The sequence below is a fragment of the Orbicella faveolata genome, unplaced genomic scaffold (assembly GCF_042242905.1).
Source record: "Orbicella faveolata isolate gen_17 unplaced genomic scaffold, um_ofav_v1 contig_46, whole genome shotgun sequence".
Classification (NCBI taxonomy): Eukaryota; Metazoa; Cnidaria; class Anthozoa; order Scleractinia; family Merulinidae; genus Orbicella; species Orbicella faveolata.
This window is the reverse complement of record NW_028301576.1, coordinates 31,829,686-31,846,722: the sequence shown is the minus strand read 5'-3', so window position 1 is coordinate 31,846,722 and position 17,037 is coordinate 31,829,686. Positions and strand designations below refer to the sequence as shown.

Below are 17,037 nucleotides of genomic sequence, written 5' to 3'. Positions count from 1 at the left end.
TTATTTGCCGAAGCCGTAAATAAAAAAAAAACGACTTTTTTCTTTCACTGTAGTTTTCATGGCTGAGCGTGTGCGATCAAAACAGGTGTAAGTTTCGTTTGCAGAAACTGTTGCTTGGCAAATGTACTTAGATCTGCTTGTGACCGACTACAAAATCTTTTGTTTCACGTTGCACCAGGAAAGTATTCAATGGTACAGAAACAGACAGATATAGCTACAAAACGTGTCTTAGTGAAAGCAGTTTCTTGTTTAATTTCAAGAGCTAACTGTGTGCTACCAGGAAATTGTTATAAGAATGGAGAGTTATGAAACAACTATTCAGAGGTACAGTAACAAATGCCTTTAAGAATAAAATGTGTTTGATCGAATGTGGTTTCCTTTTTGTTCAAAAGCTTGCTGTTGGCGCTTTCCTTCCATAATTTTAGGGACGTCTCAGTCCTCGTCGCAGCATCCAGGCCCCACATTATTATGATTGTCGCGGATGACCTGGTAAGGATACGAAACACGGCTAGAATGAGAAGGCACCTTTCTCCATCAATTATCAAAAAACGCATTATATCTGCAAAGAATGTCTCAGTGCCTTTTTTCAACTTAATAAAAAAAATTAAAGAGAAACAATAAGAGGGTTATAAATGTATTATCCGAAGATAAGAATCAAATAATGCCGATTAGCCTGAACCAAAAGATTATCAAGGTACTTACCTTGATAATCTCTTGCCTGAACCAGTCACCAGATTGCTCAAAATACCGAGAGTCTACCGGAACCACACGGATTCCTAAGATTTAGAAGATTAGTTTTAAATAGTTTGTTCTAAGTTAACAGTGAATTATTGCAGATTAACGTTTTTGCAGTGTTTCCAATACATTGCTAGGGTGATTCCAGAAAGCTCACGCCAAAAAACCTTATTGCGGTAACTAAGCAAAGAAGATAGCATTTCCAGCGATCAGTCGTGGTTCAAGGTTACTCTTATCCCAGAATATTCCAGTTTCTAGAGGCATAGCCGGCGAGGCCTTGGGACGAGGAAAAGATAACAAGGTCTTGCCAAGGCCCCCTGGGCTAAGTATCTCTAAAAGAAATAGTAGACTCTGCAGACGAGATTCATCCCCAAACTGAATGCATGCTAAAAAAAGCGAGATGATACGCTGTTATCCTTTTCCCGTTGTGGACAATTTCCAAACTAACGTACAATAGTGATGGCAAATATGCCAATATGATCTGCAAGTTTATATATTCCATATTCGCTGGGTTAGTTGCATCTTATTTTTTTTCCTTTAGGGTTGGGATGACGTGAGTTTTCATGGCTCGTCCCAGATCCCTACGCCCAACCTTGACGCTTTAGCCAACAACGGCGTAATTCTTAATAGCTATTACGTGTCACCAATCTGTACTCCTACCCGGGCCTCCTTCATGACGGGTAAACATCCAGTCAATCTAGGTAAGTCACACTCGGTACCTTTTCATCATCTCTACTTAGTAACAGAGCAACTTCTATGTTATATTAGAAAACAGTACTAAGAAATTACGCGCGCTGATTGGTTAAAAATGGTGTTTCTATTAAACAATTAGATTATGAGCTCGAGATTTCTATCGCGCGATAGAAATCGAGAGCGAATAATCTAATTGTATTAGTATAAATCTACTTGTCGTTCAAAACTTGATCTAAATCCTCTTCACAGACATATCGAAAACGCCACGAAACGGCCGTCATTTTGTTAACAAGGGCACGCTACTTCGCTCCTCACTATCTATCACAGAATAGACGGTGAGTAGCGTGGCCAATCAGAGAACGGCATACGTGATAGAATGCTAGTAGATTTATACTAAGCCTTGATAGAAACACGGTACATGTTTTCTATTTCTTAACTATTGCGTCACGGAAGCACACGAGGAAGTTTCTAAAAATGGACAAATGCCGTAAAATAAACGAACCACAGGAAAGTGTTTCCACACCTTCCAAACGTCCGCGAGTGACTTGGTGGTAACAAGGAAAAATGATTTCCAGTTTCCTCTAAAAAGCACATCAAGGAAAAGAAAGGAAAAGAAAGGAAAAATCAGTTAGCGTGCCGCGATTATCGACTAAATTGTAGATTCTGCATTCTCACACAATCTAACATCAACAGTTAGCGTTTATCCCGTGGTCTTATTTAATAATAAGATGACTCAGATTTTGTTTTAATGAGCAAATAGTTAACTAGTCCCATCCAGGTTGTCTGTTCATTCATAGAACACTAGGGCAAATAGTTTTTTTTGCGTCTCACCAATAGAACGTGTTACATTTTTAAATGTAACATGTTCTATTGGTGAAACGCAAAAAAAAAAAGGAACAGAATGTTTTTTGTCGAGGAGCTATCGGCCGACAGTTGCCCTGTGGAAATTTGATGTTCTTAAAACAAATATTTGCCCGAATATGCTAGTTTTAAGAACATCAAATTTACAAGGGGCAACTATCAGATCGACAGTTCTGACACTTTTTTGTCTTTTCTTCAGCGCCCCAGGTCAAAATTAACATTGAATTATTTTCAACTTTTTTAGTGGAAGCCGTGAAAGCCACACAATCTTAAATTTGAAAAAGAAAACAGGCAAATACGTCTTTCCATTTTTTTTCTTCCATAAGCCCGCTTGTTCGCAGAAATATTTTCAGGGACAAGTACTATCAGCTACTATCCATCCGGGTATTTTCCTCGAACGGGCACTATAAATAAACGATAGCCTCTATTTGGCGCGAACGTATGCTAGGATATTTGTCCGCGGACATTATCTGTTCCGAGAAGCGAATAGTTTTCCGAGAGTGTAGCTCGAGGAAAACTGTGAGCTTCGAGGAACAGATAATGTCCAAGGACGAATATCCGAACATATTTTCACGCCAAATGGAGGCTATTGTTTATTTATAGTGCCCGTTGTGTTTATTATCCTTCACATCTTTTTTGTAACACGCGCAGTTTTGAAAATTAGGGAATATTTGGTAACGTGACGAGTTTAGACCAATAGCGCGCGAGCGACAATATTTGATGGATTATAGGGGCTGATAATGTCTCTCCGCCGATGAACACTATCGTGCCCTGTGATCAAGTTAAACCAATAAGAATCGAATAAAAGTTAGTGGTAACTGGTGAACTATAATGCAAAGAATAAAGATTGTTACGAGTATCGTTGTAGGGCAGGTTGTTTCCAGACAGAACTCAGGATCGCTGGTAACAGCAACAAACTAATTTATTTCCGTAAGGTACCTTCACGAATTTACAGCACTAAGCTTCTTCAAATTTGAACCAATCTCTCTTACAGAAGAAACTCTCGCCCTAGTATATATGAGGCTTAAAGTTCTAGAAACTTCTATCAGGAGCTAAATTAAGTAGTTTGACACAGTTTCTAATCTGACTAATAGCCCTTTTCAAGGTTACCTTTGCTCATTTGCATTACAAGAAAAATCTAGCATGTATGTGAGGCAATTTCGGGCTATTTTGTAGTTTTAGCCCGAAATTGCCTCGCATCCACGTTGGATTACATTGTAATGCAAATGAGGAAAATTAGCCGTGAAAAGGGCTATTACATAAGGATTAGAATGCTCTGGAATGTTCTTATACAAATTGGTCACGGCTGAATGACTTCCGGTTCTAGATTGCTCTAGAACTTGACAGACAATTTTTCGTAACAGAGAGGTCTTTTAAATATATATTACTAATCACATGCGCTTGCCACAAACATTTCTCTCTGACGTTACATATTAGTTTTTACTGCAGCATTTTGTTGTGTTTCATTTCATTATACCGAAGAACATTCATCTCTATTTTAGTAGCTTCCACGCAGTTTTATTACCAAGTAAATATTTTTCGCCGGTCATCTCCAAATTGGTTAAAAAAAAATCCTTGATTATTTAAATTTTGTACATTAACAGCCATAAAACGCGGCTGAATGAATTGCCCCAAGAAAATAACACAGTTTCGGGAAAAACCCGCCTATGTTGAATTAAAACAAGATATTTTCTCCACCATAAATGTGTTCATTTAAACAGGGATACAACACGGCACAATCTTTGCCACTCAACCCTTTGGTCTACCACTGGGCGAAACCACAACCCCGCAGTACCTGAAGTCTCTGGGATACACAACACGCGGCGTGGGAAAGGTATAGTCTTCAGCTGTACTTGGTAGTTTAATTAAATTTCACCCGAATCCTCTTATTGCTTATTAGTGAGAGGGATCGTTTCCAGCGACTAGAGGAGAAGACTAAGATCTGCCGCGACTAACCCATTCGCCACTTAGGAAGCGATAACAAACCAACGCCGACTTGAGTTCTTTACGGTTAGAGAATCTAGTTTCCATCACAACCTTTTCGCATGTCTTCTACGCAATGTGAAAGACGAGTCGACCAGCACGTGGTTCACAGCATTTTCTTTACTGGGTTTATTAAGATTGATTTTTTGTACTGCCCTTGATGTTTCAGTGGCACTTGGGCTTCTTTGAAAAGGAGTATACCCCGACATTCCGAGGATTTGACTCGTTCTACGGATACTGGACAGGAAAGACTGATTACTGGACTCACCGATCATTCGAAGACTATTGGGGACTGGATCTTAGAGATAACATGGAGGTACATTGCAGTTCGTTTTTAAAGCTCTAAGGTGTTGAAGAGGGAAAAGAGAAATAACCAATAGTAGAAATCTGACGCTTGTTCAGATTGTTCAGTTATATTCTGGACCAGACATCTGGGAGGCATGTGTTTCTCCCACCCCCCCCCCCTGCCGTACAAAAAGGACGGGGGTGCTCCTCGTACCTTTTAAAGGTCAAAAAGTGATTTTGGTACCTCTTATAATAATAATAATAATAATAATAATAATAATATTTATATAGCGCCAACCCACTATTTGTCCATGGCACTTTACATTAAATAAAAAAATATTTAAAAAGCTAAAAAAGGGGAGGGGAAAAAAATTAAAAAAAGAAAGGTGTTCAACCTCAACAGGTTCACAGCGGGAGCTTTTGCGGTCCCTTTTAGGGTATTGAGCGGAAACAAATATGACGTGAGATTAATTGTTGTTTTAGAATTGGTAACTCTATAAGGGGCGAAAAGATTTTCAAGCCACACCTATAAAGCAGGATCTTTGTACCTCTTAGAGTCTTTTTTGAAATTTCCGACGACCATCCCCGCCCTTTTTATACTAAAGCCCCCCCCCCTCCCCGGGGGTGTTTACCTACTCAGTGTTGTATGACTCTTGAGACAGCGAAAAAGAGAGTAGTACTGATGTTTTATCAGCAGTACAACAACGGTATGATGTTAGAAAACTAGCGATTGCACTTCATATATTTAATATTACTTGTAAGCAACTGAACTGTTGTCAAACAGCCTTTCGTGATATCCGAGTAAATTAGATGGGAAAAGTATCGACTCGACTTCGATTGGACTGCCTAGCTTAACCGCCGATCCCGCGGGCATAAAATCTGTCCTGGAAAAAATATCCGGCCAATGCAAAACATTCCAATGCCATTTAAAAGTATTTCAATGCAGAAATGTTTGTTTACACGGTTTGTTACAAATTGGCTTTATTTTTTCAGCCAGTCCATAATGAGTCAGGCCATTACAACACAGAGTTATTTACAGAAGCAGCAGAGAAAATTATTGCTGGACACAACCCGTCAACACCGCTCTTCCTGTACATTGCACATCACGCTGTGCACTCTGGAAATATCCAGGAACCATTGCAAGCACCAAAGAGGCTGGTTGATGTAAGAAAACTTCGTTTCTTCGGTCCTTTATGACAAAATAAGCTTGAGATCAGTATAACTTAAACTAATTACCTCCTTTCTTAACTTTCTGCAAAGCGTATTTTCTGATTCATTCGTATTTTTTTCTTTAAATAAATGTAGTAGATTTAATGGTTGGGTTCTGTTCGCTGACCCTGCACAAAATTACGTACAACTTTGTCTCCATGTTATCTCTTTGTCTTCTTCCTGTTCGAAATAACTAAACGTGACATAGTTTCGACTTGTGCAATGACTCAATGTTTTGTTTGTTCTTTGCTAGAAATTTGCATACTTCTCATTAGATGAGAGAAGAACCTATGCCGCCATGGTGGCTTCACTGGATGAGTCTGTTGGAAATATAACTAAAGCCCTTAAAACAAAAGGAATCTTTAACAACTGTGTTGTCGTCTTCACCACAGATAATGGAGGAGCACCTGGTGGATTTGATGGGTTCGTTCATTTATAGATCCATAAAAAGGTCTATGTAAAACAAGGGTTATCATGTCATGTCGCTAAGGAAACGAAATGATAAAGTAACGATTAGAAACAATATTCTCACACATCTTCTGCGGTGACCTGGGACTTTTGTCCCATTTTATTGCTTAGATGTAACATTTTGTATCATTTTTTCATTCTTAACAGTTCCTATTTTCATGGCTTTTATTTAGAAGGTGCCCCAATCATGCTGATGGGTGTGGTCAGTCATTTCTTAATTATAACTCAGAGACAGCAAAGATATTGCCTTTTTTTCATCGACTAAAAAATCACGCAGGGATAGAAATTGTAGGCAATTTCTTTTGGTTCACTTTACACTGGGTCATTTGGTAAATACATCTCCCTTAGACAGCTATCTGACTTCCCTAACGTCGCACAGTTGACGTCAAAAGCACTTCGTTCTTCCCTGATGTTGCTTCGAATATCAGCTCAGTATATGGACAGCTGAGAAACCAACCGTTTCTTTACTAATGTACTCTGCCACTTATATCATTTATGACGTTATCTTTAAATGAAGTTATATTTCAGACATCTACCCCCCCCCCTCCCCGTATTAAACAAAACCAAAGGTAATCACAGTTATTAGAGATTTTATATTTCCGTCAACTGATATTTTGATTTCTTAACTTGAAGGAGCCAGGGTTCCAACTATCCCCTCAAAGGGGGTAAAGATACGTTGTGGGAGGGAGGAGTTCGTGGAGTTGCGTTTGTTCGCAGCAATATGATAGCAAAGAGAGGCCGTGTGAGTCATGACTTGATTGACGCCACAGACTGGTTACCAACCTTCTATCATCTTGCTGGTGGTGACGTCACAAAGATCCAGGACAAGATTGATGGGATGAATGTATGGGACACCATATCACAAGGCGCACCGTCACCAAGAACAGAGGTACATGTCAAACCACATACGGAAATTTTAGAACTCTTCGCAAAATGAGTGAAACTGTCTGCTAGAAGTTCCTGTTAGATATTAGGGAGCTTACGCAACGATGACGACGACGCTGAGGACGACGCCTAGTAAAAAATGCATTTATATTTTACCAGCGAAATTCGCAGTTACCTACATCTGTTCAGCATGCCAATGTCTCTAACAACGTGCTCAAGCTAAATATGCAACGAGAGCGTTCAATTCCAAATGGAAATACGAAAACTTAGCCGTCGTCGTTCGCGTTCCTCGGACTACGCAGAACTTGGTCATTTCACATTGCTGTTTTGCAAAGGACAGCAAAGAAATGTACAAAGTTTTATAACGCACGTGCACAGCCATTGCCTTGCTCATTAAACTTTTTGTTTAGTGACTTTCTCGTCGCCGTCGTCGTTGTGGTTTGCTTAAGTTCCTTTTTATTATTGTCATCCTAGACACTCACTTTTGACGGATATTTGTTTACGTCAGAACTCTAGATAAGAGGAAAATACCTCGTTATTTTGTATAACATCTTTCGCCTCTGCGTAAGTTGTAACAAGTTTTGTCATGGTTGGTTCTGTAACAAAGAACGGGACCAGTCAACAAATGCTCCTTTACCAGATCACTCTTTGTAGCGATGGATGTACTAAACGTTAATCAAGGTTTTGATATTAATACTACTATCCTTACAAACGAAGATTTATAATTATTAATTTGGAATGTTATACTATAGCACCTAGTCGTCATTGAAATTGATTTTGATTTTGATTCTCTGGTCCTTATTGGTCCTGGAGACTAAAAATCCTTCCTTAGCTGTCAAACGTATCTTCCTTAGAGTCAAACGTATCACGCCTTCAAAAAGCTCAAAACAGTTTCCAGCACTTTCCGAGACGTAAATTTTGATGGGTCATTATATGTCCTCTTGATTAGTTGATGCTACAATCGTGGTACCACAAAACTGCCCAATCATCAGGGAGCACGTTGTTATCACCTTCGTGACACTATATGCTGACATATCAACAGTAGTACCTGTTAAAACACTCTCAATTTTAGCTTTAAGTACTTATATTTCAAAGACGGCACGGTAAAACTCTTGGATAGTTCCGGAAACCGTTTTGAGCCACCCTAAGCTGAGGTGTGTGTAGACCACGGCAAAAACACTGTTTATCTGTTTAACGGCTTTAATTTTGTAGATTCTTCACAACATCGACCCCATTCGGAAATTTGCAGCTATTCGTGTTGATCAGTACAAGTTAGTTATCAATCAGGATGCTGTTTTTCGGACCACATGGCATCCCAGATATGAAGTGCTCGACGAGCTGGGCAGTGGTGTGAGTCGTGCTGATACTACTGCTGTGGCTCATACGCTGCCTGGTGCTGTGATTGACTGCGGGCTCCCCAAGATCAGGGAGAATGACTCACTGCATTGTAATACTGATTTGTTTCCGTGTTTGTTTGACATAAGCAAAGGTAGCTAGCCATATTTTTACTTATTTTGAAAACTCTCGTTTATTTCTGCTGTCAAAAGTGTAAATTTTCTTTGCTCGCGAAGTTATTCCGTCAACAGTTGAAGTTTTTTTTTTTTCTATTGAGTGATATGTCAGTTATGGAGGTACGCCTTTCTTGCAGGGTTTGCCTATTGGGTGTCTGTTGTAGCTAAGATAGTTTTGGTATGACCTTGATATGATTACGCGTAAAATGAACAAAACAACAAACGAAATAGAAGTTGGCAATAGGCAACAGGATTGGTCCAGCGAACAGTGGTCAACAGGACTGGCTTCTGGTTGGTTTAGCAGGAAAGCATAAAGCACCAAGTAGCTACAGGATGTATGCTTATTGACGCCACTCGCTTTTCGCTATTCTGATAGGTCGACTGAATAAGATTTTCTCCACGTCGCGCAAATCTCGATGAAAAAAACCGGAACCACTAGGGACCCCACTCACTCAGCTGAAAACCAGACCGCTGACATCGAGGGCAATCTCTTGGACGATGTTGAGTTTACAGCCATTCAGTCAATCTGTATTAAGTTTTGGTGAAACTACCCAAGCAACGACATAATGCTCTCTCTGTTTAAATATCCAGACGTCAAACCACAGTAACCTCTCCAGTTATGTCTTAACGGTTTCCTTCGCCTGTTATATCTACTGATCTTATCCAGTCGATTTTTCGTCTTTCTTTCTAACAGATCCTTGTGAATACGAAAATGTTGCACATTCTAACCTCGCGGTAGTACGAAAGTTAGTCATCAGACTTTTGGACCACGAAAAGAAGGCCCTTCCACCTTGGTATCCTCGGAGGGATTCTCTCGCTGATCCTGCTCTACTAGGAGGCTCGTGGGGTCCCTGGAAAACTATTGACAGTTACATGTCACAGATTAAAGATCAACACAGAACTGCATCATACACTGAGAATGAAATAAAGTTTAACGACAACTCTAAACATCTGAATGGATTCAACGCCCTTCGTAATATCACAGAACTCCTGAAAAGGGAGAACACTGTAAGACACAACAAAATCGTAGCGAGAAAGTATCCAAACAAAAAGTTTCAACTTTTCGACAGCGGAAGTTAATACCTTTTAGCTTGCAAAACATACGAACAAAGTTTCCAGACCCCGCGATTCATTTCGCTAGCACCAAGAATCGAGAGCGTTCGGTCACCGCTGATAGAAAATGCGCAGGCTCTGGGGACGAGATCCACTTGCAAGAGCGAAAGGTTGGCAGAGTGTCGGCACGAATTTTTCTTTCATAGTAACCGTTTTATTTAATGTATGAAATAGATCTATAAGATTTATATGTCCAGACCTTATCACAAGTCTCCCCACGTTAGCTTGTGTAACTCTAGAATCGTGCAATTAAAAATTTCCGTTTTCCCATTCCTCGTAGTGTTTAGTCGTTATGTTAAGATATTTTCTGCGCATTTGTTTAGACCACAGCTCTCTTTAACTCACCACATACCATATTTCCATCAGTTTTCCAGATTAATAGTGTTAGGTGTATTCCAATAGCATGTTTACTAGTCTTATTAAGGTCTGCTTGGTTTTCAATTTGGTTACTCGGTCATGAACGCTTCCTAATATAGGAGCGAAACATAAGCAACAATGCCAAAAGCACTATGCGGCAGTTCCTTGTTGCTTGATCCCAAACAAAAAAATATGCTTCGCGAGATTTAAAACTTTTCTCAATATGTATTGGTGCAACCTCGTTCCCAGGGTCTCTCATCTTCCCACCCCCAGGGTTATTTTCAGCTCCAAAAACATTAAACAAGGCCACAAACGCGACCTAACATATCTATATGCTGGTTGGGTCATACAGACGAGGCACCATTGGCATACTGGAAATAATCAAACATTTCTAATACAAATTGGCTGAGATATCTTTCTTCGTCATATTTATCAAAATTTGGTCGAGTGTATGACGTCATAATTTGGCTAATTTGCATATTTTGAAAACTTGAATATCTCTGGAACGAAAAGAGATATTTGAAAATAGTAAAACGGATAATTTTTCTTCTTGTTCAAAGTTTTAAGGTGATGAAAACTGCATAATTCAGTCCTTGAACTCTCCCTCACCGCCCTGAAATGGACTGGAGTGCTCGTCGGAAACTTTGAAAAGAACCCCTTAAAGGTGCCAAGATCCTGTTTTGTGGGCGTGGCTTGAGTGTTTAGTACCCTTAAGAGGTACTAATTCTATGGCTCCTGCTCTAAAACAATAGATCATGTCCTGTCATTTTTTTTTCGGCTCAATACCTTAAAAGGTACCGCAAAAGCTCCCGCTGATGATCTCTTGAGGCCGTACACCATAAAAGGTACCAAAACCGCGTTTTTAACCCCTGAAAGGTACGAGGGGCACCCCCGTCCATTTTATTTGGGAGTTCTCCTGGGCGTGTTAGCTACGTGCTGAACCCAGACGCGGACAAAAACTTGGCGCACCATTAAAATCAAAACACAGTCAAGGTTTATGACTTCCGTTATTTCAGAAACATTAAACTCCAGGAAATCAATCGAGGTTCCGACCACTCGAACTGTTCGAGTATCTTCGCGACAAAACCTAAGTGTAGATGTAGATGTAAAAAGAGCTCCATTCAAAATATCACATCTGAAATATCAGACCTATCGCTAGTATTACTACCCAGTGAATAGCATAAATATAACCCGTGAAAAATTACTTACCTGAGCAGAAGGGAGGCTTCTGCAAGTTTGAAACATATTCGAAAGCTCAGTGAAATGTCCCGGCGTCTTCCTTTTATTATATTTCGTTTTCTAGGGATTTACAAGCACGACGGAAAAATTGAAATTATTTTTTAACTGGTCCGAAACTGGACAACATATTGCAGTACGTTCCAGTCTGTAGAGTTGTCTAACTCGTCACTAGACTAATTTCATATACTTTCACGAGTACAAATGAAACTTACGGACAAAATATATTTAGCTTGAAAGATTGAGATATGAATTTCGGTTTGTGTAAAGGCAATGTAGTGTTACCAGTGTATTTGAGGAGGTTTTCCGTTGATGTACGTTCGCTAGAAAAGATCCAATGTTGTGTGGTATTTGGGCTTAGTTTCAACGTTATTAAACACCATTACTCCCAAATTTAACATTGCACATTTTCTTGCGCAGTTTATTATTCAGGTTTAATTTCGTAAGTATTGTATTTTTTTTACGCCCTAGAGGGAGCTTCACCCGTAGTGCAAGGGCTAAATAATAAGATCCTTCCATAAATCTTGGCATAAACTCCCCAAGAAGACTTAGTTTTTCTCCATTTTTTCATCACCGTAGAATTCCGAAAGTAACTTCTAAGGTATGTTTTGAATACTGCATGGCGCTCTAGGCGGTACTCCTTATATGGACTGTGTATGTATATGCGACCCCAAAGGGTATAGATTTGAGCTGTTTTGGACTGAAAAAAGGAATAGATTTTGACCAATTTGGTCTGAAGTAGGGGTTGTTTTTTTCACTCTGGCTTTGCATTTGACATTTAGTTAACAAGGAACTATTTTTTCCTTATCAACGCTAGCTAATTTGTAGCCCTTCTCAAGTGCCACGCAAATGGAAGCCAATTTCTTAAGTTAGAGCCGTGTACTAATTTTAGAGGCCTCAGAGGGGTATCGAGTTTTGGCTCAGGTCAGAAAAAGGGTATGGGAAAGTCACAGATTTTAATCTGAGATAGGGCACAGGTTTCAAGGTTCGAGCCGCACACCCCTACCAAAATCTTTGAGGAGCACAGCCTCCGTGTGCAATCTTGTCCGAGCTGTTGACACGAGGACTGGGAAATAATCAACAATAATGGACTTTTAGGATACACTACAGTACAGGTACATGACGTAGTAGTGTGTAATCCAGCACAGTATTCGAGCAAGGCATGGCGGTGGCGTAGTATTGGCAGAACGTGGTAAACAATTGTTTTTCTTTTTCAACAGTAGCTGTTTCTGGAGAGGTTTCAGTTCTTTATTTTTTCGTTTGTTTGTTGCAGGTTTGCTGACGGGAGATGGACTGAAAGTATTGGAATAGCGCGTTACGTGTGGTTCTGTGCTGTTTGAACAGGAAAGGAATGCTTTCGCCCTCGACTTTCTTCGCATGATTCTGAAACTCACCTCAGAACAGATGCTTAGAAAAGCTTCAGGTAAGATATTGCACCCTGCTAGTTTGTTTTCTTAATCTCTTTGCTGAATTTTCCACAGAATTAGTTCCATGTTGTCAGTAATTTTCTTAATCCATGTCAGCTCGGTCCTACAGGGTCCATTTGCTATTTCTGTATCGGCAATGTATCCTAAAATGGGATATGCGAATACTTCGGCGGTCAGTGAACAGCTCATACTCTGAAGAAAACCTAAAGCACTGTCTCTTTGACAAAAAAAAAATGTTTTAGTCAGGGCTCGAAATTAACTTTTTCGTCCGGGAGCCAGCGAGCGACTAACGGAAAAATTTTGGTCGCCAACTTATTTTATATATAACTTACATATACACAAGAACGCAAGAAAAGTCACAATTAAAGAGTGAAAACAATTAGAAACAACACGAGTAACACTTAGTTATAAAGCTACCGTTGTTCTCAGGTGATATGTCTCTGGTCCGAAGGTGATGGTTGTCTCCATAGTCATTTTAAATGAAGCGAAGCATAAAACGTTTTAAGTCCGTGGCTTTCATTGTGAGACAAACACAGGTCCTTGCGTATTTTCCCTTTGCTACTTCTTCGAAATGCCGTTCTTTATTTTTGACTAGCTCTCCTCGATGCCTTTCTACAACTGATGAAGGAGTCAAAGTTTGGATTAGCCTTTTGGCTAAATCTTCATTCCCCCACATGTAAAAACTCACGTAATTCCTTCAACTGATAGGTATCTCCCACTATTTTCGAGGCAAATGAAAAGCGCATGGTGTTGAAGTGTGCCTGCAATCCCAGTTTCGGAAGAAGCCGCTGAAACAATATGGTGCGCCGTGAACGCAGTATCGACGTGTTGAAGTACATTCAATTTTTTTAATTGTCTTGTAGTATTCAGACATTTTACTGGGGAAGGAAGGGTGAGTTGTATACTAGCTACCATATTCGATTGATTTCCAAATATAAAGATTTAAAAACAAAAGTTGTGTCATGGGTTTTCTTTAGTTATCGGACAAAATGCGAGTCGCCAGCTGGCGACCAGTTCTGAAAATTTAGTTGCCAGTGCTCAATTTTTTTTGTTGCATTGGTGACCAGTGAGTCGCAATTTCGAGCCCTGATTACTGTTACGTTAATCAGGGATTTCACTAAAATTTGAGGTAGATGGATGGATTGCCAGGGTTCGTATGGGTCCTGGAAAACCTGGAAAGTCCTGGAATTTTACTGTGGCATTTTCCAGGACTGGAAAGTCCTGGAAAAGGGCTACTGGTCCTGGAAAGTGGTGGAAATCTGTTAAACTCAAGTAAAAAATATGAAATGTATGGCAGACAGCAAGGAGAATTAAAGTTGAGATCTTGGGAGCGAAAGGGTTAATGTGAATTTTAGAGTCCTGGAAAAATCAATCTGAGTCCTGGAAAAGTCCTGGAAAAGTCCTGGAAATTTGTTTCTGTAAAAGGGTACGAACCCTGGATTGCTATTCTCAAGTAAGCGGATCGGAGGAGCCAAAACTATGGACTAATTGTGTTGGAAAATATGCAAAAACATGAAATCATAACTGTAATACCTTCAGAATAAGTGCCAGCACCCCCATTCCTCCATTCAATGTTGATAAATGGTAAAATGCCAAAATCTGCTAAATGAAAGTGTCTTGTGAACATTGAACAGGGAAGTACATGCACAGGGGTGGGGTCAAAATGTATATAGAATGAAGTTGTGACCAAGGTTGTAGCAATAAAAGGGTCCCTTTTGTCTATGGAGACTGGGGGCATGCTACCCCCTGAAAATTATGAAGCCTGAGAGCTCAGAAATGCATTTTCCAGCATTTTGGGCACCAACTTGATTGTATTCTATAAGGTAGATTTCTTAACAGGAACAACAAGAATTTTTAAACATTTTTCCATGACTATTGATCTGAAGAAGCATGTATTTTAGTCATCATGCATATCTTGCACGATATATAAATGTTCAAAAATAGGTGGGCAATTATACATGCCTGGGATTTCAGTTATCAACGTAAAACTTCATAAAGAAAGAGCCACATCTTATTGTTCAGATAACTACCAATGGTTCTCTTTTTTTGCTGTTCGGCTCATGGTTTTATCTTTAATCAGTAAGAGAAAGCTACTCACCCTTTGCGCAAAATAGATGCGGGGTTAAATGTATGGTGGAGTGTAAACGAACAAACAGAAAACAAGTAAATACAATGTAAATGCAGTTGATTAAGATGGTAACTGTACACAGGCATAGGATAATGCTTGTGTTTAACTGTACTTGTAACTGCTATTGATTCATTTGTATGTGAGCTCAGTACAGAGGCAATTTGGATCAAAATGGCAGTTACAATCGGTTTACTGCCATTTCTGACTTTTATTATGTAGGATTTCACTCCAAAACAAATGCTTCACAAATGCCAGTTACAGGGATGCTGGCCAAAATGTTGTTACCATATTCAAAATACTAAGTAATGTTCTAAACTATTTTTTGTCAAATGAAACTTTAGATTTATTTAGTTTAACAGTGTGCATTTATTTACATAATAAAGACAAGCTTTTGTTATTCTGCTTGGAAGAAGAGTGTTATAAAGCTAACAACTTCCTGTCTTCCTGCTCTGGAAATTCAGAACTGAAAACAAATTAATACTGTCAGAGTTCTTGGCATAAATGGCTGCTTGTGTTTTTGGAATTCCACCTTCTTGGTCATTTACTTTAGTACCTTTGAATGGCAGGGCTCGAAATTAACTTTTCGTTCAGGAGCCAGCTGGCGACTAATGGAAAAATTTTTGGTCCCCAGATTGTAAATTTTGGTTGCCAACTTATTTTATATAAAACTTACACAAGAAGATAGATAGATAGAAACTTTATTAAGAATGTCATCAACCACCTAGCTGGGGAAAAACTCCCCTACTAATACGGGGACATAACAAAAACGAGTTAAATTAGAAGAAAATACCTAAAAAAAAAAAAACAAAAAACAAAAAAAAAACCTATAGCTATTTACAGTAGTAAAATTTAAATCCAAGTTAAAATATGTTATGAGACTATGTACAGTGGATTTTATAATACAATAATACATACTTAAAAAATTCTTTAGGAGGAGCAGAGCGGACAGCCTCTGCAGCCATCATCTAATAATGCATCAAGATTGTTGAGATTTCTGATGTTCGTCTTAAAAGTGCTGAGAGATGTGGCCTCTCTTAACACAATTTTATACGTTACTTTGCATGCAAGAAAAGTCACAATTGAAGAGCGAAAACAATTAGAAACGACATGAGTAACACTTAGTTATAAAGCTACCATTGTTCTCAGGTGATATGTCTCTGGTCCGAAGGTGATGGTTGTCTCCATAGTCATTTTAAATGAAGCGAAGCATAAAATGTTTTAAGTCCGTGGCTTTCATTGTGAGGCAAACACAGGTCCTTGCGTATTTTCCCTTTGCTACTTCTTCGAAATGCCATTCAAAATGCCATTAACCTAGTTCTTAGGATATTCTTTGGCAGTTTGTTGAAATCCACTTTCCCTACATCAACAACTGATGAAGGATTCAAAGTTTGGATTAACCTTTTGGCTGAATCTTCATTCCCCGCATGTAAAAACTTACGTAATTCCTTCAACTGATTGGTATCTGCCGCTATTTTCGTGGCCAATGAAAAGCACATGGTGTTGAAGTGTGCCTGCGATCCCAGTTTCGGAAGAAGCCGCTGAAACAATATGGCACTCTGTGAACACAGTATCAACATGTTGAAATTTTGTCAATTATCTTGTAATATTCAGACATTATTTTACTGGGGACAGAAAGGTGAGTTGTATACTAGCCACCATATCCAATTGATTTCGTAATATAAAGATTTAAAAACAAAAGTTGTGTGGTGGTTTTCTTTAGTTATCAGACAAAACGTGTGTCGCCAGCTGGCGACCAGTTCTGAAAATTTAGTTGCCAGTGCTCAATTTTTGGTTGCATCGGCGACCAGTGAGTTGCAATTTTGAGCCCTGAATGGTCAAAATATAAGAAAGCAGGCTTCTGCAGAAAGAAACCACAAGAAGACCTTCGCAGTTTTCTCCTGTGCTTTTTTCCTTCCATAATGGTATTGCCTTGTTGATTACAGCTTCAGATTCTTTTACTGGTGGCCCATTAATGGAAATATGAAGTGGACTTTTGAGCATATATTTCTTCAGGGAATTTCTTAAGTGTGTTTTTAGATGCGTTAGGGCCCTGCTCACAGTGTTCTCCACAGATTTTAAAGTAGTCAGCTAAAAATTGAAAGTAGCAGGACTTGCAAATGGAAGCGAGCTGCTAGGGGGTATGGGG

The 17,037-nt window shown here is 39.3% G+C and overlaps 1 protein-coding gene and 1 long non-coding RNA gene across 2 annotated transcripts; both read left to right on the top strand.

The window, feature by feature from the left end:
- The first annotated feature begins 295 nt into the window (after positions 1-295).
- LOC110062080 (arylsulfatase B-like) lies at positions 296-10,013 on the top strand. Its single transcript, XM_020768937.2, has 10 exons — positions 296-324; positions 426-489; positions 1,277-1,436; positions 4,011-4,123; positions 4,442-4,588; positions 5,551-5,721; positions 6,020-6,189; positions 6,868-7,123; positions 8,332-8,608; positions 9,325-10,013. The coding sequence occupies exons 1-10, from the start codon at positions 296-298 to the stop codon at positions 9,708-9,710; spliced, it is 1,773 nt and encodes a 590-aa protein (XP_020624596.2). The 3' UTR covers positions 9,711-10,013.
- A 2,358-nt stretch (positions 10,014-12,371) lies between these two features.
- LOC149099758 (uncharacterized) lies at positions 12,372-15,667 on the top strand. The gene is made up of 2 exons (XR_016203817.1): positions 12,372-12,528; positions 12,610-15,667. It is a non-coding gene; the product is annotated as an uncharacterized LOC149099758 (long non-coding RNA).
- Positions 15,668-17,037: the final 1,370 nt, after the last annotated feature.